Consider the following 21,486-nt stretch of genomic DNA (forward strand, 5'->3'; position numbering starts at 1 on the left):
TTCAGGGGACCTAGTGAAGGGGGTATGTTGTAAAGGTGGTTGCCATCAATATAGGCCTAAATTGCAGGGGGAAATCCGGTTTGTGTTCATACGGCTCTTGGAGGACTTTTACGACCCTGGGAGGAATTTGAAGTGGCCCCTCGAATGAAAAAGGTTCCCCACCCCTGGTCTACATCCCTCTTCCCCTGGCAATTAGCCGGCATGCATATGCCACAGGAGGGCAGTAGACTCTTCTGTACTCAACATAATGACATGTTTGGATCCTCACTGCTCCCCACTGATGTGAAACAGTACTGCAGCCTCACTGCATATGTACACATCAGGGGGAAGTGCATGCCAAAGCTGAGGAGCAGAGCAAAGGAAAGCTCTATTCCCCATGGTACTGAGGGGACATAGATGAGAATGGAGGAAGAGGAATGGAGGGACTGAGAGGGAATAGAAAGTTGAATAAGATTAGACAGATAAGGAGGGGCAAGATTGTGGATAGAAACAAGTTTTGCAACAAATGACTATGCCCACCGCACTACAACAGCAATCTTTAAGTCTACTGTACTAGTAGGCCTACAACCTAGACTTCACTGGACATCAGCTGTGAAGGCACATGCATTTCATGAGTGAACTGCCCAGCCTGGCTTGTGATAGGCCTAAAACATTTTTTTTACAGTTGCAGTAATCTCCAGTCCACTAGGGGTCGAAAGAGGGCTGGAGTCACAGAGCACTAACCTTGACATGCGCTACGAACAGAAGAAAAGTAGCTTCCGTTAGCATCCGAGTGCGCAAACTAGCTAGCGCTGTTTGTTTTTTTCTCACTTGACAACCCAAATTAAATGCTAAAGCTTTCGCCATGAATATGGAAGAAAGACTAATTTACGCGGTGTCTCTGTATCCAGAGCTGTACAATTCATCGCTAAGTTCTTACAAAGATTATAGTAAGAAAGCTGACGCTTGGAGGTCTGTAAGTCTACAATCGGAGGCTCCAGGTAAGACAACATTAGCGTTTATAATTGTTTTATCTTTGCATAAGCTCCACCACAAATATACTACGTTTCTTGGGTGCCTTAAGAAAGTGGAAAACACAATTCATTTCCAATGCTTACTTTATTGCTCCATATCTTTTGTTTGAAACCCTGATGTTGTCGTGTTAAATGCTAGGCCCCTACGTGTGCAGTGTAGCGTAGCCTACTTGTTTTTGTCGTAGACTGAGGAATGCGATAGCCGCTATATAAATGCATCTCCGATCAAAACAACTTTCTCTCGTTTTGTCAACTCCATTGTGTGTCATTTAATTTAATGCACCAGAGTACATGGGTAAAGCGTTGTTGGATCACTTGGTAATTAGCCCTTCAACTCACCCCCTCTGTTCCTATGCATTACAGAGGAAGACTGCCGGAGGAAATGGAAAAGCCTCAGGGATCAGTTTATTAAAGAGCAAAGACGCACTGCTATGGGCAACGGTCGAAAATGGAAGTTCACCGAGCAGATGGCTTTCCTCACCCCATTCATACAGTGCCGTACGTCCATGGGTAACTACGTCGTGGAGGGCGAAGACGATACAGACAAAGAGATGAACAACAACTCCGGGCATGGGAGCCGCAAGATGCGCGATGGAGCAACGCCCCCACATTTCCCCGTCTGGCCCGGCCACAAGAGATGGGAACTCAACGGAGAAGGCAACGAAGATGAGATGTTTCTCCTGAGCCTTCTTCCTCACCTGAAGAAGCTGTCCTATGAGAAAAAATGCGCCGTCAAATTGAAGTTCCACCAGCTTCTCTATGAAGCAGAGTTCCAGTAGCAAGAGAATCCAGCGGTATCTTTTGTATCAGAAGTTTTAAAAGGTTTTTCTTTTCTCTATTTCTTTCTTTTTTTAATATACTTGTAAAAGACTGCTGGGCTATCTGTTCCAATATATGGTGAATGAAAATGCTTGGGACATTTCAAAGAATGGAAAGGATATGGCAGCGTCCCACACCCATCATGAAAATGCTGTGCCCTAGTCTTAGCGTCTACGTCTTCAGTTGGTGGTGACCCATTATATTTCTTTCTTTATGTTATATAAAAAAGTGTTACTCCCAGCTGTTACTGTGTTTGAAACCCATATGATAAAAAGCATGTTTTCCTTCCTTTATTTTGTAGCGCAAACCTATGTACTGAGGTTGTACAGATTTTCCCCCCTTTTAATGGCGCTGTACCCACTAGTAGTTCTGTCAGCATTTACAATTTGCTATCTGAAACTATTTCTGATATTAAGAATTTTTTTCCCCTCTGGATAATATTAATCTTTCAAATGGTGCACAAATCATGCTATATTTTCCCCTTTTACACCTGTTTAAGTAGGGTTTAAAAAAGAAAAGAAAAAAAAACTGCTGCAACTTATTTTCCTTGCCAATCCACATGAATTAAACCCTGTTTGAGTCTGTTTAGCAAGCCTGTTTGTCCGACATTTTTGGGCGGGTATCTGTGTAGTTGACCAGTGTGTGCCATGGTGGATGAGCCTGTCCACCACTATGCTTTGTTGTCTTTTTATATGCATTCTTGTATTATTCAGTGTGGTGAAATTAGCTAGAAAATGGGGTAAATAGGGGTATGTCTTAAATGCTTTTAATATTACAAATAACATTGTGAAATGGTTATAGCACATGTCTTTTCAATCAAACACTAGTAGAATTTTGGACAATGTAATTTGGAGAAATATGGGTTTAAAAAATATACACAGATTATCCTTAACTTGGAAGGTGCGCTCTGCAGTAGATTTGGGCGCTTTGTCAACAGTAGAATAATATTAGCTGCAAATTAACAGTATTACCTAATCACTGTAAATTGTCCTTGATAACAAATAATGGTTGTTTAGTCTGGGTTAATGCAAGTGTGAGAAATAAGGTGAAAGAAACAAGGTGGACTCAAACTTTGAAGTTGAAGTCCATGACAAGTGACCAGTTGGTAGGAAATCTGTGCCAATGGTTGTATAATACAAAATCTCCTGAAACTATAGTTCCTAACTACATTTGCTACTGTGTTGGTTGCAACAACCCAAGTTTTTAACTGGCTAACAACTACGCTTTCAAAAAACACAACCCTGGTCGCATAATGGGTACCTGCGAGCCCTCTATCTACAAGCAATTGAATCAGAATCATCCAATTGCATTTGGTGACCATGTGACCACTAGCATATACTTAAACAAGCGTGTATGCAATTACTTTATTTTGTTTTCAATAACCTTTGAGATTCTCCCATTACCTCTGACCGTCTTTGCAGACCTTCGTCTGGTATCTTATCATGGTAAACAGCTAGTGAAATATTCAAACTGGCATCTTGTTTAATACAGAGAAATCTTGCAGAACTTTGAACTCATACCATTGTCTATTCCGACTCCTTCCAAACTGGTTTTTATTTCTGATGTTCCCAAGGCATTATACTGTATGTTACTCTACTATAATTACCTGTCACCTTTTTGGGCTTATATCCTCTCACATTTTCAGTTTCTTTTCCTGAAAGTCACGAATATTGTATTTGTTGATTTATGTTTTCTGATTAAGTCCAGGACCATTTGGAAGCAGGCTGTAGTTTGCAACGCTGAGTCTAATCGTAATAAAGTTATATATTCATGTAAAAAGGCAGTCAGTGTCAGTGTCAGTGACTCGTGCTTGAAAATGAAAATTGAAGAGTTAATCATTTACATGCAACTTAACAACTTAATGCCCTCTGGGTTGAGGACAATGAAAAACGCACAAAATGGATCACAAGTCAGGGTTTGAAGTTGAGGTTTTATTGCTAATTAGTCTTTGATATACACCGTTCTACGTTCTCCTCCATTGTGCACCATGGTGATAGACCACAAAACGTATTGCAAGATAAGGGGGAGGGGAACAGTCTTGTGTGTGTGTGTGTGGGGGTGTTCAACCAAAACATATGCCATGAGATTTTTTTTTATTAGTTACTGCATTGCAAGTGTCAGAAAAGTCTGTAAAGAGTCATCGCAATATCAGCTTTCGTCGGTTTCGTCTTCCACCAGTGGGATTTCTGGAAAAAGGAAAACTGGTAAGAGCAAACAGCGGCTTAGATTTGCTCTAAATTCTGGGTAGTCATTCTGTAAATCTTGTAAAAAAAAATTATTGCTTAGAAAAATTATTACATACTGTAGGCCTATATCGGCATTTTACTTTAGTGGATGGAATTGTATATAAATTTGGCATATTTGAAAGAAACTACAAGTGTGAGATTTCATGAAAAAAAGTGAAAAAATAAGCTACTTTTATTCCAGAGAGTCATTATCTCTCCAGAATACTCCTAAATTTGAAAACCCACTCATTCCGCTCGTAACTCTCCCCTCCAAAAAAACACCCAGAAATGCATTTCTTTGCTCTGCATTAGTCTGTTAGTAGTCATGGCAACGTCTTAACCTCACTGACACCTTCCGCCACGCATGACCTGCACATGTGCAGTGGCAGTGACCCTGTGGACATGCTGAGGGATAGACGGAAGGCGGTGCGCTTACCATCAGCAATGTCGACGCTCGGGCTGGTGGAGGCAGTGCCCTCTATAGAAGACACGGCATTGGTCCTCTCGGTCTCTGAGGGGTTATTATTTCCCCCTCCCCCGCCTGCCGCTGTGTTTGGCGACGAGGCCCGGGTGCTATGGACTCCGCACTCCGAGTTGTCAGACATACTCTCGTAGGTCTCGCACTCGCTGGTGTCTATGGGAGCCCTGCTGGGGGCCTCGCTGTGTCCCGGATACTCTGGGGGCTGTGTCTCTTCATCGTCGTCCTCCTCGTCCTCATCATCGCCCTCTTCCCTCCCGGCCGGCAATATGTCCCCCAGGCGGACAGGGGGCACTATTCTCGGAGGCGGGAAGGCTGCGCTGCTCACCGCTTCCTCATAGGTAGGGAGTAGAACAGGGACGCCGTCCACCACCACGATACTCTGGTCTCGGAGGTCCTCGTCTGGATCCCTGTTGAAACAAAATCAGATCTCTTTGGTGACTCTGACAACACAATAGAATAGACAGTGATGGGAGAAATGGACTCATTAGTTACCATCTAGTTCCACATACTCCAAATGATTTTGTTGTACCTGTCCAATTCAGCCAGGGGAGGCCGTTATTGAAGGGGGCCACCCTTACAACAGACCCCACCTTCACTAGGTCCCCTGAAAAATAACTTATTTGTATTTCTAAACCCCCCTTCAGTACCTCTGTGACCCCCTAGGGGTCCTGACCCCCAGTTTGGGAATCACTGCCCTAGACTACTACACCACAAAAGGCCTTAGACTACAATACCAACCCTCTCTTATTGTATTGTCCACTGTAGAGTAGAGTACGTTTACTACCTGTAATCCCAAGGGATATTAGGGTGTCTGACAGCTTACATAAATACACCAATACAAAACATACACAAAGACTTAATACACATTATTGCATATTGCAGTAATATAACACCCACTTGAGTACAGCAATCAGCCTTACATCAGTTAACACACACACACACACACACACACACACACACACACACACACACACACACACACACACACACACACACACACACACACACACAACACAACATAGACTCATTAGTTACCATCTAGTTCCACATATTCCAAATGATTTTGTTGTACCTGTCCAATTCAGCCAGGTGATTGGCTGGTTGAATGATCACCTGGTTGAATTGGACAGGTAAAACAAGGTCATTTGGAATATGTGGCACTGGATTATAAACGAATGAATTCATTTTGCCCAACAGAATAGACCATAACGTATAATAAAATTAATTTCTACATGTAAGACATCAGGTACGTGAAATGGGGACGCCACATAGAGCGTCCTGCATTGAAAACCACACGCTCGTTAGAACATGTCTTCACTGACGGTTACGTTTAGGGCAGGAGGGTCTAGGGCAGTGGTTCTCAACCTTTTTTTAAACAAAAGCCCCCTTTGCCTTAGCCTGGTGAACCAGCGCCACCCGCTGGACGGCAAAAAAAAATTGTCTACGGGTGGGTCTGGCCTCGCATAATGATTCAATGAAGCCAGAATGCCATGAATCTGGCAAACCAATTACAACGCAAATATGTGTTTTGAATCAAAGCGGGCAGGGTTTTGAGGGAAGGTTGTTCTCATCAACAATCTTCGGATGTATTATGCATCAAGGCCAGACTAAATTAGACATCCACATTTAGTCTGGTTTATCAGGCTACCTTTGCCTCATCATAAGCCTGCCAATGCCCCCCTTAGTATTGAAAAATAAATAGACTAATGTCCCCAATAGGCACCTAAGCCCTGCCCCCACTAAGCTGTATCCTTCTCAACGCCTCCCTGTGGCTCCCCAACGCCCCCCCTGGGGGGCTGTAGCGCCCCCGTTGAGAAACACTTGTCTAGGGCTAGGTGACAATAGGCTTGTTCGTGACGACGCAGTAAGATTTTTGCTAAGCAGTGGGCATGCACGCTTTGATGCATTCTGGTTAGAACAATGCATCAAACTGGCAAAGTGCGCATGCCCACTGCCTAGCAAAAATCTTACTGCGTCGTCACAAACGAGCCTATTGTCAACACAACACATGATGTGCATGCCGTCGGTGTGCAACATTGCCACCTAGTCAAATGGCATTGAAAAACACAACAGGGGTATGAGGCTAAACCTAGACTCCAAAACACCTACTACATTACTTGTTACAGTGTCCCTGAAGGCTATAAGGCAGGGGTGGGGAACCTTTTTCATTCTAGGGGCCACTTTAAATTTGATAAAGTCCTCCAGGCACCGTACTATGAACACAAACCAGGATTTCCCCCCTGCACTTGAGGCCGTTATTGAAGGGGGCCACCCTTACAACAGACCCCACCTTCACTAGGTCCCCTGAAAAATAACTCAATTTGTATTTCTAAACACCCCTTCAGTACCTCTGTGACCCCCTAGGGGTCCTGACCCCCAGTTTGGGAATCACTGCCCTAGACTACTACACCACAATAGGCCTTAGACTACAATACCAACCCTCTCTTATTATATTGTCCTCTGTAGAGTACTTTTATTACCTGTAATCCCAAGGGATATTAGGGTGTCTCACAGCTTACATAAATACACAAATACAAAACATACACAAAGACTTAGGGACTGTTCGTTATTTATTTTTGGGGTCGCCGGAAGATGTCCACCTTTGATCGTCAAATTTTGCATGACCCTCCCCTAACGAGCTTCAAAACTTTGATGACCCTCCCCGCGACGCCGTCAAAAAAATGCATGACCCTCCCCTATGGAGAAGTAGTAAATAGCCCTATTCTACCTTATTTTTTATTTTTTTGACAAACGTTGATTGACCAACGCTGCTGCTAGCTTACTGGATGTTATTGTAGGCGCCCTCTTGAGTAGTCTACTTCACGAACGCGGGGGCATTTCATACATTTATAATTTGATTTAGCTTCTGATAACTTATGATGGCTCTTCGACACAACAGAACACAACGGGGTATGAATCTGTGATCAATTTTAGCTAAATGGAGAAGCGTTTCTGAGGCTATGTTACATCAAAGCATACAAACAAGGTAGGAATGCTTTTTTCTAATAAATGTGCCAAACATTTTTGGATGACCCTCCCCTAGCCAGCTTAAAAGAAATTGATGACCCTCCCCTCAGCAATGAAAAAAATGCCGTGACCCTCCCCTATTTTCTTCCGGTGACCCCGAAAATAAATAACGAACAGTCCCTTAATACAGTGGTTCTTAACCTTTTTTTCTTAACGCACCCCCTTACCTGTGCCCAAGACAAGTCGCGCACCCCCAACTCGAGCGTCTACACGTATATACACACTAAAAAAATATTTTAGTGATTAATTACAGCGATTCTTGCTTGAGACATTAATCAATCCCTTATGCCTTTACATGGGGACCAAAACATGTTTTAATTTGGTTTTGATTTAGCCCAATTATAATGTTCGCTTGCAGAATTTTGGTCACAGCCTCAACACAAACAAAATTCCGCGCACCCCCTGAAATCTCTGGCGCACCCCCAGGGGGTGCCCGCACCCCAGGTTAAGAACCACTGCCTTAATACACATTATTGCACATTGCAGTAATATAACACCCACTTGAGTACAGCAATCAGCCTTACATCAGTTAACACACACACACACACACACACACACACACACACACACACACACACACACACACACACACACAGACACACCCACACCCACACACACACACACACACACACACACACACACACACACACACACAAGGTAAGGTCCTGGTAGGGTAGCATTGGATTCGCAACACCTTGGGTATCACGATCCGGAGCAGGGCTTACTCACTAAAAACACCTACACGCACTCCCCCCTATAGTGACAATCTGCATACGTATCCAAGGCAATGCCAAATATCTCCTACCGCACGTATTGTCCACTGAGGTCGACCCAGAGCAAAGCTTAGTCACTAAAACGCCTACACACACTCTCCCCCGATGTGCCAATGGACGTATAGTAGTGCAGTGCCAAATGTCTCTTACCGTATAGTATGTCCACTGAGGCTTGAACTGCAACTGCAGCACCTTGAGTATTATGTATTATGACCCGCAGCAGTCTTACTCACAACACAGGTGCACCACTATCTGATGCACCAACAAAGGGATAGTAGTGCTATGCTAAGCATCCCATTTTTGAGTGAAATGAACAGAGTAATGTGATTTTATCCTATAGTTTTAATCTGATTTTTGCCCATATTTATTGATTTATTATTATGTTTATGTGATGCGTGTTTGTCTTTGTGTGTCTTTGTGCCACTACCAAAGAGAAATGTCCATTTCATGTGAGTTTGATAGACAGTAGAGTAGTCTAAGCCTAAATCTTACCGTAGTGTGCACTGATCTGGAACTGCAGAACCTACCATGACCCACAAGCAAATAAGGAAAAAAAAACAAATACTGTTTTTTCCAATACAGGTAACTTATCTGAGTAACCATTAGACCTGTGTACTTGTCTTAGGATTCAAGATTCAAGATTTGTTTTATTATCTCATTATAGCTTTGAAGCCTACAAAAGGGTAAAAATGATTGTGTTTTTGTCACCTCAACAAGAAAAAAAGGGGGGGAGTTTGGAAAAAGTGCAAAAGAAAGTGCCTTGTTGTCTTCAGCATGAGTTCAGCAAACTAATTGCTTGGTGAAAGAAACTATTTCGGAGTCGGGTAGTGTGAGCTTTCAAGCTTCTATACCGTTTTCCAGATGTTAATATCTCAAACAGTTCATGGTTGAGATGACTAGGATTATTCAAGATTTTTTTTGCCTTCCTGATGCATCTGATCCACTGACTCTGTGCTGGTTGGATCAAGGTTGTGGTGGGATCTTGCTACTGTAGGTCTTTAGTGTTTTTCAGTAACAACACATTCTATCCACCTCATTAGGTACAATGGAGTAAATGGTGTAACAGCTATGTGATATGTGTTAGTACTTTCACCACAGATTTACTTTTACTTTTAGACACCTCTGCCCGCAGGGCCTACTCACTTAAACACCTACATGCACTACCCCCTGAAGGGAAAATCTACTTACCAGAGAGAGTACAGGAAGTTGATAATGTGTTATCTTTGATATGTACACAAAACAGTGCCGAGCCTGCCTTACCATATTGTCCACTGAGACACTTGCACTGGAACTGCAGACACCTATCATGACCAGGGCTTAATCACTAAAGCACTACATGCAACCAAAAATACAGGAAGTGAATCATGTACCAAAGAGAAATGTCCATTTCATTTAAGTTAAGTGGACAATATAAAGAAGTCGAAGTCTTACCGTATTGTCCACTGAGGCTTGCACTGGAACTGCAGCACTTTGAGGATCATGACCAGCAGCAGTGCCAGCAGCACGCCGGAGGCTGTGAACGCCCCCACTCTCCATTTGGTCAGCAGCGTGTCCTGGAAGCCCGGCCACGTTGTCTCTACACCACGCACACAGAAAGTGGAGAAAATAAGAGTTATAAGTCAGATGCTAAACCGTACTGTACTGCTTGTTGGAAACGTAACTAGTCGTAAACGTAAATAGTCAGGGGTGCTGACAGGGGGGACAAAGGGGACAGTTGTCCCGGGACCAGGGAATGAGGGGACCCAAAATTGCATTGTATCTATTGGGCTGGGGGGCCCTTTTGGTTTGGATGACTTTGTCCTGGGCCCAGCCAAAGCTGTCAGCTGCCCAGACTATAGTGATTAAGTGTGGTTCACTGTGACTAAACTGAGAGCAGTATGATGTAAAATATTTGTCTGCATCATGCATAAAAATCATGGGGGAGAAAAAAATCACGCACACAAAAAGAGTGGAAAAAGAAACTGCTATGTAACTCGTTAAGAAACAGTGTTATACATTTGCTGTAACCATAATGTCAATGACCCAGTCGTAGTGCATTACAAAAGGTTATGTAGTCCTATGGTAGTTAACTTTACAGTGAATATTACAGTGTTCCAGTAGTGGAATGGTGTGCATTATGTAACATCTTTGCCTGCGCCATGCCCAAAAACAATGGGGAAAATCTGTTACAGTGATGGAGATGGGGAGCTTATGGTTTACTGTGGCTATGTAATGTAAGTTGTCTCTTCACCGAGCACACAACAACATGGAAAAAAACCCTCAGTAATATAGGGATAGAGATGGAGTATTCAGTTTACTGTGATTAAACTGACATGTGAGGCAATACAGTAGGCTATGTAAATGGCCATGTTGTCTCTGCACCAAGCACTCGAACCATGGATAACAAATCTGTTATACAGTGATGGAGATGGAGAGAATATGGTTTACTGTGTCTAAAGTGAGGTATGAGGTGAAGTGTGGTAGATGACCTGAGTGATGACGTGTGGATGACAGTGACTAAATTGAGATGTGAATAGCACTAAAGAGAATTGAAGAGAGCACCCATGCAGACAGAGCAGTAGAATGTAGAATATCAGTTAATTGAGAGTATGAGATGAAGCAGCTATTTTAACAGCTGTAGAATGTAAAATCTCTATCTGCACCTAGCACAAAAATGTTGGAAAAATATTGAGCAAATATGTAAACGTTAGCCTATTCTGAACCAGACGTAATTATATGAGGAGAATTAAAGAGAAGAAGGTAGACACAAGATCTTTGCACCATGGCAAAAGGTGAGAAAGCTGAGTTAAAGTGATGAAGTGTGGTTCACAGTGACTAAATTGAGATGTGAGTAGCACCAAAGAGAATTGAAGAGAGCACCTATGCAGGCAGAGCAGCAGAATGTAGAATTCCTGTTTCAGTGATAGAGAGTTAAGAGATGGAGCAGCTATGTTAACAGCTGTAGAATGTGAAATCTCTGTCTGCACCTTGCACAAAAATGTTGGAAAATAACTCAATGATACAGTGGCGGAGATGAAGAGTTTATGGTTTACGATGGCTAAACTGAGATGTGAGTAAATGTAAACGTTAGCCTATTCTGTACCAGACAAAATGAAAGAGGAGAAAGTAGACAAGAGCATTAGAATGTAAAATCTTAATCTGTACCTTGACATTCGTGGAAAAACTGTTGTAGTGATGGACAGATACTGTTTACTGTGTTAAAGTGAGATGTGAATACATGTTAATATATGTGTGTATGTGTTACACTAGCGCTGCACAAGTGTGCCATCTCTGCACCAGAGTAGACTGTTAGATCGTTGCACCGTGGCAAAAGGTGTGAAAGCCGGGTTATAGTAATGAAGTGTGGTTCACAGTGAATAATTTGAGATGAGAGTAGCACCAAAGAGAATTGAAGAACAGCTACGTGTATGCAGACAGAGCAGCAGAATGTCATTTACAGTGCTTGAGAGTTTAGAGATGGAGGTTAAAATGGTTCATGCACATCTCATGCACTACATTATGTGTTAGGTTAATGTATCATCCCTGCATGCAATAGCAGGATGTAGGCTACATAGAGTCTAAGTGCATGCAAAATGTTTTTTTTTCTTTTTTTTTCACATTTTTTACATGTGTGGTTTACTGTGGCTAAATTGAGATGTGAGTGTGTGTTAGGCACGTACAAAGTGGGTGCAAATACAGTATATTTCTATTAGTCTTTGTAACCGCAATTTGACTACCATAAATAAGATGATGCACTTTTTTTCCTGTTACCACATTTAAACTAAGCACCTTGTGAATGCTTTCTTGATCAAAATTACATGATGATAAAGAAATAAAGAATCTTATCAGCAAATCTATAGCGATTAAATGTGGTTGGTGTGCAGTTAGGGTTGCCACCTCAGTCTGACATAAAAAAAATAATAATTATAAAAAACAGGACATTTCGAGCCACCCAATCAACCCCTTTTCTTCTAAGCAATGTCACTATTCATTATCCAGGGTAAATATATATAGTATTTTCCCATTATAAACACATATATTTTTACCCAAATATATATATTTACCATTAAAAACTGGGACAATCAGGTAAAACGGGGATAAGTGGCAAGAGTAAGTGCAGTACAATAGTAGCCTACCGGTTTTAATACAGTAGATTTGCAGATGGGGGAACCACTCTCCGTACTGGCAGGTGATGTATTTGTAATCGTTAGCCAGAGAGTAGCCGGGATCACAGTAAAACTCCACCACCGTCCCGTGGATGTAGCGGTCGCAAGGTTGGGGATGGCACATGTAATCGCCATGCTCCAACATCGGTGGCAAGGGACACACTGCAAGACGAAAAAAGGACGCAACATAGTCAAACTTTTATTCACGACATGGGAGTGGTTATGTCAATTGTTGTTGTTGATATCCATTCATGTTTTCTGTCAGCTGTTCTTTTTTTTGTCAATGTAACCTTCCAAATTCTGACTGCACATCAACAGTAATGTCACATTAAATCCCCATGCTCTATTGGGGACAAGGGACATACTGGACTTGAGAAAAGGATTCAACGTTTTATTCATGGGGGGGTATGGCACATCATGCTAAGCCCCCCACACATTGGGCTTTTATTTCCATGGGGACCCAAGTTCGAGTCCGACCTGACTCCGGGCTCTAAATTCACTTTTTTCACCACCAGCCAAAATGGCTAGTAGATGATAATCTTAGTCAGACAAACACACACTTGCTAATGGGTCAAAGTGGCTGGCAAGTGTTCTTTTCTAACAGCCAAATTGAATTTTCACCAGCATTTGGCCGGTTGGCTGGTGTTAATTTAGAGCCATGTCCCAACCCTGCCTCATATATCTCCCCCACCAGTTTCCTGTCCACATAAAGCTTAAAATGCCCCCAAACCGTTTTTTTTTTTAAGTTCTATTCAAAGGGGTAAATATCATAATAACTGTTCATATTTTCTGACAACAGTTTTTTTTGTGTGTGTCTATTTTGAAAGATGAAAAGCAACGGACACCATGGCTTCTTTTTAGGTCACAGGACAGATTCTTAAGAAAGAAAGAAACCGCACACTCTTTTCAGATGGCAGGGTTATTACTTGATAAATTCTGCACAGGCTGAAACATTGTTGGTAAAAAAAAAACAGGCATCAGAGTGTGTGGTTTCTTTCATCCTTCACAGATTGTTTTTTTTTTTGGTCTAATGTGACCTTTTACATTTTGACCACACATCAGCAGTAATATGACATGTAATAAGCTATACTTAATGGTTCCAGATAACTTGATATCTCTGTGACATTTTTCAGATAGCATATCTCGTCAGAATGAGGCAAATTACATTTTAAATAAGGGGTTGATAATAACAGGTGGGCTACTCTTGACATATCCAATTACATGGATATCAATCTGATCCCTGTCTTCATCTGACATCACCATTCCTGCTTTTTCATTCACACACACACACACACACACACACACACACACACACACACACACACACACACACACACACACACACACACACACACACACACACACACACACACACACACACACACCTTTCCACTTACTTACCCTCCACATCAAGGCACCTGGGTGGCATGCTGGACCAGATGAGGTTGTACATGCACTCCATGGTCTCCGCTCCTTCCAGCTTGTAGCCGGGAAAGCAGTGGTACTGGACCACCGTCCCCACCGGCACCGAGAACTGGGTCTCTGACAGGTTCATGTAGCTATGGGGGTTGATCAGTGGTCGCAAGCAGCCTGCAAGTAGACGTATGACGTTCATTATGTCCAGGGCTCTAAATTAACACCAGCCAACCATTCAAATGATTGTTTGGCTAGTAATATTCACATCTATTAGCCATGTTGGCTGGTGATGAGAAAGGTTAATTTATTAGAGCCCTGTGTCTAACTGTTATAGTAAAACCTTTAGTAAAATAATGAAAGGTGTTTCTTATACTTCAGACATGTAAGTTTCCTCTTTTGCCTGACATGTTTCGATGGTATAGCTTAGCTTCCGTCTTCATAAGAGGGCCTCTTGGATGTTGATGCGTGATGTGCTTTACAGTAAAATCAGCTGATATTGTCATATTACGGAAACCACGTCACGCATCAACATCCATGTGACCCTCTGAAGTAGGCCTACTGTCTGAGGGAAAACAATGTTTTAGCTCGCAAGTAGTCAAACATAGTGGTATGGGAGTTGATAAATGGTCTTGTAAGCAGTCTGCCAAGTCAAGTCAAACATAGTACCATTCCAACACCTCAGTTTTCATCTCATTGACCAAGCAACAATATTTGACTATGCATTTGGAGCCTAAAACACTCTACTAAAAGCCACACCCTTGCAGCAACACCACTTGACTGACGGTCAGGTTTAGGGAAGGGTCTGGGTCTAGGTCTACGCGACCACGTCAACATGTGGCATGTGTTGTGATGCTGCCTGGTCAAATGGCGTCGAAAAATCACACCAGGGGTATGAGACTGCACGGGCAAGTCAGACAGATGGATCAGGCCACTACGCAACGCTCTGGTTGGAAATCAATATGGGGAGAAACCATAAAAAATATGCTGTGCTCCTCTCTCTACGGGGATAAAAAATATTAACATGTCATCTGTTGGGGATTTAAGCCGGGCATTTTCTGGGAAAGACTTTTCTGCACCCGTATTAATAGGCTACACAACAATTTGTGTTCCATAACTACCATATTTATCACAATAAATGCAAATTGTGAATAATAAGCATGTCAAAATTAGTGTTCTCGCCAATACATCTTCTTACACAACAGAACTTTGCAACACAGTACTTCTAATGCAACACAATATCAAACTCAAAGTGCTTCCAGAAGACTACTATTAAGGCCTCTTTATACAATAAAATGTCTTCAAAAGTGTACGAACACAGTCACAGTTAGGAGCTTCCTTTTCAGCTTCTAGTTTTATTTGGCTTCAGTTCATGAACAAGTGACCAATACCGCAACACCTGTCTCTCTTTACACAGTGATGCAAGTGTACACCAGTCACCAGTGTAACAGCAACAATATCATGCATTGCGTGTAGATGACACACTGATTTAAACTGACTATTGCATGTGTCCAATACGCCTTTGCAAGTTAAGGCGTGCTCCACAACGCTCTGTGAGAGGTTAGGTTTAGGAATGGTTTTGGCTTAGGCACAATTTAGCTAGAAACACCTCAGTTACATCAGTACCAGTACACCTATACAACTATCAGCACAGTCATTCTGTCCGCCAGTCAAATAGAATGTGTCCATTCAGCTCTAACCTACCCACATTTGTAATAAAAAGCTAAAATCTCAAAAAACTAAATGCAGCTTTTATGTCGCTCCAGGCGCCTATAGGTCAATGCACCATGGGTTAATCCAGCTCTGCATACTGTACCTTGGCAAGTGGATCGTTTTTTAATTTTTTATTATTATTTATTCAAATAATCAATATTTGGTGTCATGAATCGATGCACTAGACTATATTGTAAAAATAAGTATTCCGATACATTGTCATGAATTGATGTAGTATATCAGGAAAATAAGTATGGCGATGCACTGTCATGATGAATTTCTTTGCACACTCCTAAAGGAGATAGACAGCTAGCGTAGCATACTCTACCTTGGCAGGTGGGTTGGTTGTCCCAGGCCCCGTCGTCTTGACAAACGGACACCATGTTGTCCATGTCAGGGTAGCGGATCTGGAAGCCCTCATGACAGCTGACACTCAGGAAATCACCTGGTCTGTACGTGTGGTTGGACACGTCTGCATCTTCGATGTAAGGAGGAAGACAGTCTACAGACAGACAGATAGGTGCAAAAATGTTGTTGTTGCAATCACGAAACCAACCAAGACAGGAAAAGAGCTGAATTTTATCTAAATCTCTGTACAGCCTGAGGACATGCACTCTAAAAATGTGCTGTGTAAAACCATAGGAGAAAAAAATGATTGAAAAAAACGTGTGCTGCATTTATCCTTTCTTTTTTAAAGCTTGGTCTGTTTTGCTCTTGTGCTATGGGTGGATAAAATGCATTTTATGGGTGCATAAAAAGCATTATAAAGACTTAGTAAATAATTGACAATCGTTGCAGTTGCAGTTGTTCCACACTTCATGCAGAATGATGTGACTGCATATTTTAAATTTCAAATTCTTAAATTGCCAAAGGAGGAGAGAGAGAGAGAGAGAGAGAGAGAGAGAGAGAGAGAGAGAGAGAGAGAGAGAGAGAGAGGGAGGGAGAGAGAGAGAGAGAGCGAGAGAGAGAGAGAAGTGAGAAAAAGAAGATCAAATATTGCTGACCTTCAAGTAGGCACACCGGTCTGTGGTTGGGTCTCCAGCCAGCGGAGCCATTATGGAAGCGGGTACAGACAACCTTGGACGGCCCCTTCAGCCGGTACCCCTGGATACAGCGGAACCGGGCCACCGCATTGACAAAGAACACGCCAGAGCTCGGGGTCCGGCTCCCGTGCTCGATGAAGCCAGGGTCCACGCAGAACTGCTGACCTAAAACAGAAAAAAGACACAGAGCATAAAGCACTTTGTGTAAAACTGTGTTGTCAATGATTACTACTGTAAGCTGGAGATCTATAATCCATTAGTTCAATTGGTGACCGTTTGGTTACATACTTATCAACCTAGGATATTCTCAGCAGTGTAAGGCACACTGTACTCTCAGGGTATCTACTTCAGTAGGTACAGTGAAATACCAATAAACTATATATATAATGAGATCATGTGCTGGTGCAAAAGAGCGAAGCTGAGGATGTACAAGGCACCATTCTTATTTCTCCAAGAAATAAAATGAGAAAAAAAGAACAGTTGGCAATTTAGTGCAATATGTTTTCTGCACCTCCAGCATTGATCAAGTTTCCCTGCCTCACACCTGCACCTGTGTTACTGAAGGCACAAGGACTTTCATGTACTTCATCATCTGCTAGTGTTGGAATTACATCAGTAACAACATGTGCTTCTACTTCCACTTTAAACACCTCTGGATATACTCGAAATAGACACAGACCTGGTAGGTGTGCTTTGAATCCTTCAGAAGAAGAAAGAGAGTCTGTTTATATTAACCTTGAGCTGAATGAGTCCGCCAGACAACCGTCAGCCACTAAACCACAGACAGCCCTTTTGTCCCTGTATTTTTTATAGAGGCTTTAGAGGAGGACGAGGACAATTTATTATATTTTATTTTCCTGGCACTGGCACTGTACGGTGTAGCCAGCCAGCAGGTGAGGCAGGGTAGTGGCGGCACCTCATTCCCTGATGTCTGAATCTCAGTGTTATGGCAGCAGGCACGGGTATCAGTGCACAGTGAAAACCATGCAGTGTTAAAATCCAACACCTGGAGAGTTGATTTAGGATCTCCAAGAGTGTATTTGGTCCCAGAGTACTATCTATGTGTTGAATTAACACTGTGTTTTTCACGGTGTATTCTTTATCCTTCCCAGCAGCATGATGTGAGCAGCTCGTGCCACCTCTCTTCTTAAAAGCGATTCCCATTTGTCATTGCGATCACACCACAGCTCACAGTTCACACAATGAAATTCAGTCTGTGCATTTAAGCCCTCAGATGTATGAGCAAGGCGGCAGTTCAGGAGGGAGGAACGCCCCAGGGAGCGGTGTGTGTGTGTGGGGACCATGGGTGGGTTGCTCAGATATGGTACCTCCACGGATGTTGACTCTTTGAAGCCAGTTATCTTACGGATTTGGTGACCAGGACCGGATTAAGAGGGGCTGGGGACCCTATGGATACAGGTTGAATTTTGCAACAGTTACATACAGTAGACAGCGTCATAATTGGGGTGGGGGCCCCTAGGCTGCAGCCATATCTAGCCTGTGCATGGTGGGTGTGCAGAGGTGTCGTGTCAAACCCTGCTTGAGGAAGTAAATGCCATAGTGATCCCTTCCACATATTTAAGGCCCCCATTTCAACAGAAATTCCCAATGGGCACACAGTAGGTGGATCAACTAAAAATGTTCAGAGCCCTCTTGCACAGCTGGCTGTATTTGATGGACAGTCAAGCAGATCAATAAATTGTTGTATTCACCTTTGTTATGAAGTGCACAATACAAGGCTTGTCACTTTTGGTAACCGGGGTGGGTTGACACTTAAGCAATTCAATAGTTTCTCCACCCAACTTACACAAACTATAACAAGATGGCATACAATTCAGTTCCTCGCAATTCAAATAGCTTGGCACCTACCTTACCTACGGACTTCATGAGATTCAAGTATACATGAGACATTAGGATGAGTTGGTTAAGTGAACTGGCTGCATCAAATGTGTGCTAGTGTATTGTGTTTTCTATATACTTGTTTTGAATCTTCTTTATCCCCATGATAAAGAAATAAAGAATGTGTCAGTTACAAACTGTCTTTTATATTTGCCTGGAGTCATGAAAACATTCATTTTCTGACACTCTTTTCCCGGAGGAGTTCCACAACAAGAGACAGTCCAAAGGTCAGACTAACAGACCACTGTCGGATGCTTGTCATATGATTTGCAGTTTTATATTCCCACTGCTTACTTTATAGCCCTAAGGGAGGGCTTTATAACAAGAGGCATGATTTCAAAACACAAAGACCTGTTTAACACAGCTATCATAATATATTCTTCACATGAACAATCAGTGTTAATTAATAGTTTGAGTGGCACAACGTACAAGAGGCAGTTCAGATCGGATAGGTTTTCTTTTTGTTCATCTGAATTTTCATTTCTATGCTATTTTCTTTGTTTTATCTGGGTTGTCACTGAATGGCAGTCTCAGGATTTCACCACCTTGCATTATGATGACCTATTTATGTCTAGGTAAGAGAAAAACACAATATGATCTCCCTGCTTGACTAAAACAATGGTTATTGCAACATCTTCATGAATGTAGGTATTTCTTGTTTGATATGAACACCCTATATTGGTTCTCTCTCTTATTATTCTCATAACACTGAAAGTGCCATGCCTGCCATACCTGGCACTTTGCAACACTGTTTTGATTGCTGACTTACAGGACAATACAGAACCTCAGTAAGACCATTCGAATCATTACCAGACGCCATGCACCCCATTCACCAAACGTAGTGAGTGCAGGCTTGGCTTATGCAATAGCAGCATGCATGTTTCAGTAGGCTACAGCTGAGAAGGAATACGTTTGTCGACAGGTCCGCGTATTCTACCCTGCCTGTAGCCTACTCTGGGCAATATTGCAACCGGGGGGGCTTACCTATGGTAACGTCTGAAGCGGCCAACACTTCTTGCAGAAGAACGGCGGCGGCAAAACAGAACTGTACTCGGAGGAGGTTGCATCGAAGCAGAAATGGCTCTTTTAACATGATGTCATGATGGTACATGGCTCACCATGTGCAGAAATCGTATTTACATTCAAGTCAAAACATAACTAAGGCGGTGATTTGAGGCGGCGGAGCTCGGAATCCCGTAAGCTTGCGGCTCCCATAAAAGCGACGGAGTGGTCCTCACCATATTTACAGTTGAGCTTTAACGGTAAATCAGGGTCGAATGCGGAAACATCTGTAGGACCTTTGGAACCGCGATACGGGGAGAAGCAATAGCCTATAATTTCATACCCTATCGTCCAAAGGAAAATGCGTCATCTCCATAATACTGCATCCGTGCTCCACCCCTCCTCACCAACGCAAGGTCGACACATTGAAATGAACGACTGGTTGGCTGCAGATGGGTACTCATCGCACCTTGCGTAGCCTATCTTTGTCGAGCTCCGCTGCTCAGCTCTAACTGGGCTGGAGCCGTTGGTTAACAGGCGTCCTCCTCACCCATTGCATATTGCATTGCATTGCTTTGACACGCACATGCACAGCACAGATGAGCGCAGACGCACAGAGGCGCGCCCCATGACTACAGGCTACAGTACAATCATGAGCGCGAAACAAAGGACCATGAGGCACACCGAGCGGGACCTAACTACCCACTTCATCTCACTTACAACCCTCTTCCACCTGCTATCGAGCAGTTTGTGATCCAGACCATTTCCCTTGAAAAACCCGGGGTTTGCATTGCATCTCATGTGGCATCTCCGTAATTGTCTCCTATTTTACGCATCTACATGAACATTTCATATTGAATGTTGGTTTCCAGCATTATATTATTTATACAATTTTGTTTCAAATGTCAAAATCGGCTGAAATGACATGCTGCCTGAAAAAGGTGTCCTGTGCGTGTTCAACTACCCCCCCCCCCCCCACCCACACACACACACACACTTGTGATTTTGTTTAAAGGGGAAAAAAAACCTCACTCCTGGGTTTCACTGTATCAGACAGCATTGACAAAGCCTTGTACATTATTTTGTTCTCCCAGATGTGCATGTGCATGTAGTCTAATGTAAGAGGTGTGCAATTTTCCTGCAGTGGTGTGTGTGTGTGTGTGTGTGTGTGTGTGTGTGTGTGTGTGTGTGTGTGTGTACGTGTGTACACAGAGAGAGAGAGAGAGAGAGAGAGAGAGAGAGAGAGAGAGAGAGAGAGAGAGAGAGAGAGAGAGAGAGAGAGAGAGAGAGAGACCATTTGTGTCTCATCCTCTCTGTTCGCAGGTGGGTGGGTGGTGAAGACACAGAGCCTAGGCTACACTCACTCCTTTTGTGTCTCCTTGTCTGTTGTTCTGTAACCTGAGACACGAGAGGGGCATATTTAAGAACCAGGATAAGTGACCATAAGGCTACTGAAGATTGATTCAAGCACACCTTGTACCCATTGCTCATGATTGGCAGAAAGTGTGAAACACAGCCATACAAGATTGACATTCCAACACCAGGAGGCAGTATATTACGTGTACAGTATTACTGTGAAGGAGTGTCTCTCAGACTGCTTCTTTTTTTTGTCATGAAATGAATACAAGTGAAATTATTACCGAAATGCAATTATTACAGCTACAGTATGTTTTATTTTATTTATGTTCTATTATGCATCATCAAAATGTTATTGAGTGATATAATTAACCCTTCAGTCTGGATCTGCTGCAGAAAACAGAACAACCCAAGCGTTTCTCAACAGCATACGTAATTGCAGCAAAGTTAGCAACTTACTTGGTTGCAATGCAATTTCCCATAGGTAGTCTACTAAGTTGTGAGCTGGTTAGCAATGACGCTTTGGAGAAATGGGGGTCCTGCCTGGCTTCGAACCAGGACAAACGTGTGTTCGGAC

At 42.8% G+C, this 21,486-nt stretch overlaps 2 protein-coding genes across 3 annotated transcripts; one reads left to right on the forward strand and one right to left on the reverse strand.

Annotated features, from left to right (window-relative positions):
* The first annotated feature begins 717 nt into the window (after positions 1 to 717).
* LOC134435566 (transcription factor Adf-1-like) lies at positions 718 to 2,420 on the forward strand. Its single transcript, XM_063184625.1, has 2 exons — positions 718 to 980; positions 1,377 to 2,420. Exons 1-2 carry the CDS (start codon positions 845 to 847, stop codon positions 1,790 to 1,792), a joined length of 552 nt encoding a protein of 183 aa, XP_063040695.1. The 5' UTR covers positions 718 to 844; the 3' UTR covers positions 1,793 to 2,420.
* A 790-nt stretch (positions 2,421 to 3,210) lies between these two features.
* On the reverse strand, positions 3,211 to 19,996 carry susd4 (sushi domain containing 4). Of its 2 annotated transcripts, XM_063184623.1 has the most exons (8): positions 19,536 to 19,996; positions 16,614 to 16,817; positions 15,938 to 16,111; positions 13,885 to 14,073; positions 12,454 to 12,645; positions 9,770 to 9,914; positions 4,494 to 4,945; positions 3,211 to 4,018 (listed from the first exon to the last, which is right to left on the reverse strand). In XM_063184623.1, the coding sequence occupies exons 1-8, from the start codon at positions 19,660 to 19,662 to the stop codon at positions 3,981 to 3,983; spliced, it is 1,521 nt and encodes a 506-aa protein (XP_063040693.1). In that variant the 5' UTR covers positions 19,663 to 19,996; the 3' UTR covers positions 3,211 to 3,980. The 2 variants fall into 2 exon arrangements, with proteins under 2 accessions (XP_063040693.1, XP_063040692.1); XM_063184622.1 differs by having other exon boundaries at positions 3,211 to 4,945.
* Between the last annotated feature and the right edge of the window lie 1,490 nt (positions 19,997 to 21,486).

Source organism: Engraulis encrasicolus, chromosome 19 (assembly GCF_034702125.1).
Source record: "Engraulis encrasicolus isolate BLACKSEA-1 chromosome 19, IST_EnEncr_1.0, whole genome shotgun sequence".
NCBI lineage: Eukaryota > Metazoa > Chordata > Actinopteri > Clupeiformes > Engraulidae > Engraulis > Engraulis encrasicolus.

Bases quoted from the DNA above. Each gene is read 5' to 3' on its own strand.
- LOC134435566 (XM_063184625.1), top strand. From the start codon at position 845: ATGAATATGGAAGAAAGACTAATTTACGCGGTGTCTCTGTATCCAGAG. The intron at 981-1,376 runs GTAAGACAACAT...TATGCATTACAG, and splicing joins TCTACAATCGGAGGCTCCAG to AGGAAGACTGCCGGAGGAAA.
- susd4 (XM_063184622.1), bottom strand. From the start codon at position 19,662: ATGTACCATCATGACATCATGTTAAAAGAGCCATTTCTGCTTCGATGC. The intron at 12,646-13,884 runs GTAAGTAAGTGG...TTCGTCTTGCAG, and splicing joins CAGGTGCCTTGATGTGGAGG to TGTGTCCCTTGCCACCGATG. The intron at 4,946-9,769 runs GTAAGACTTCGA...TTGTTTCAACAG, and splicing joins AAGCCTCAGTGGACAATACG to GGATCCAGACGAGGACCTCC.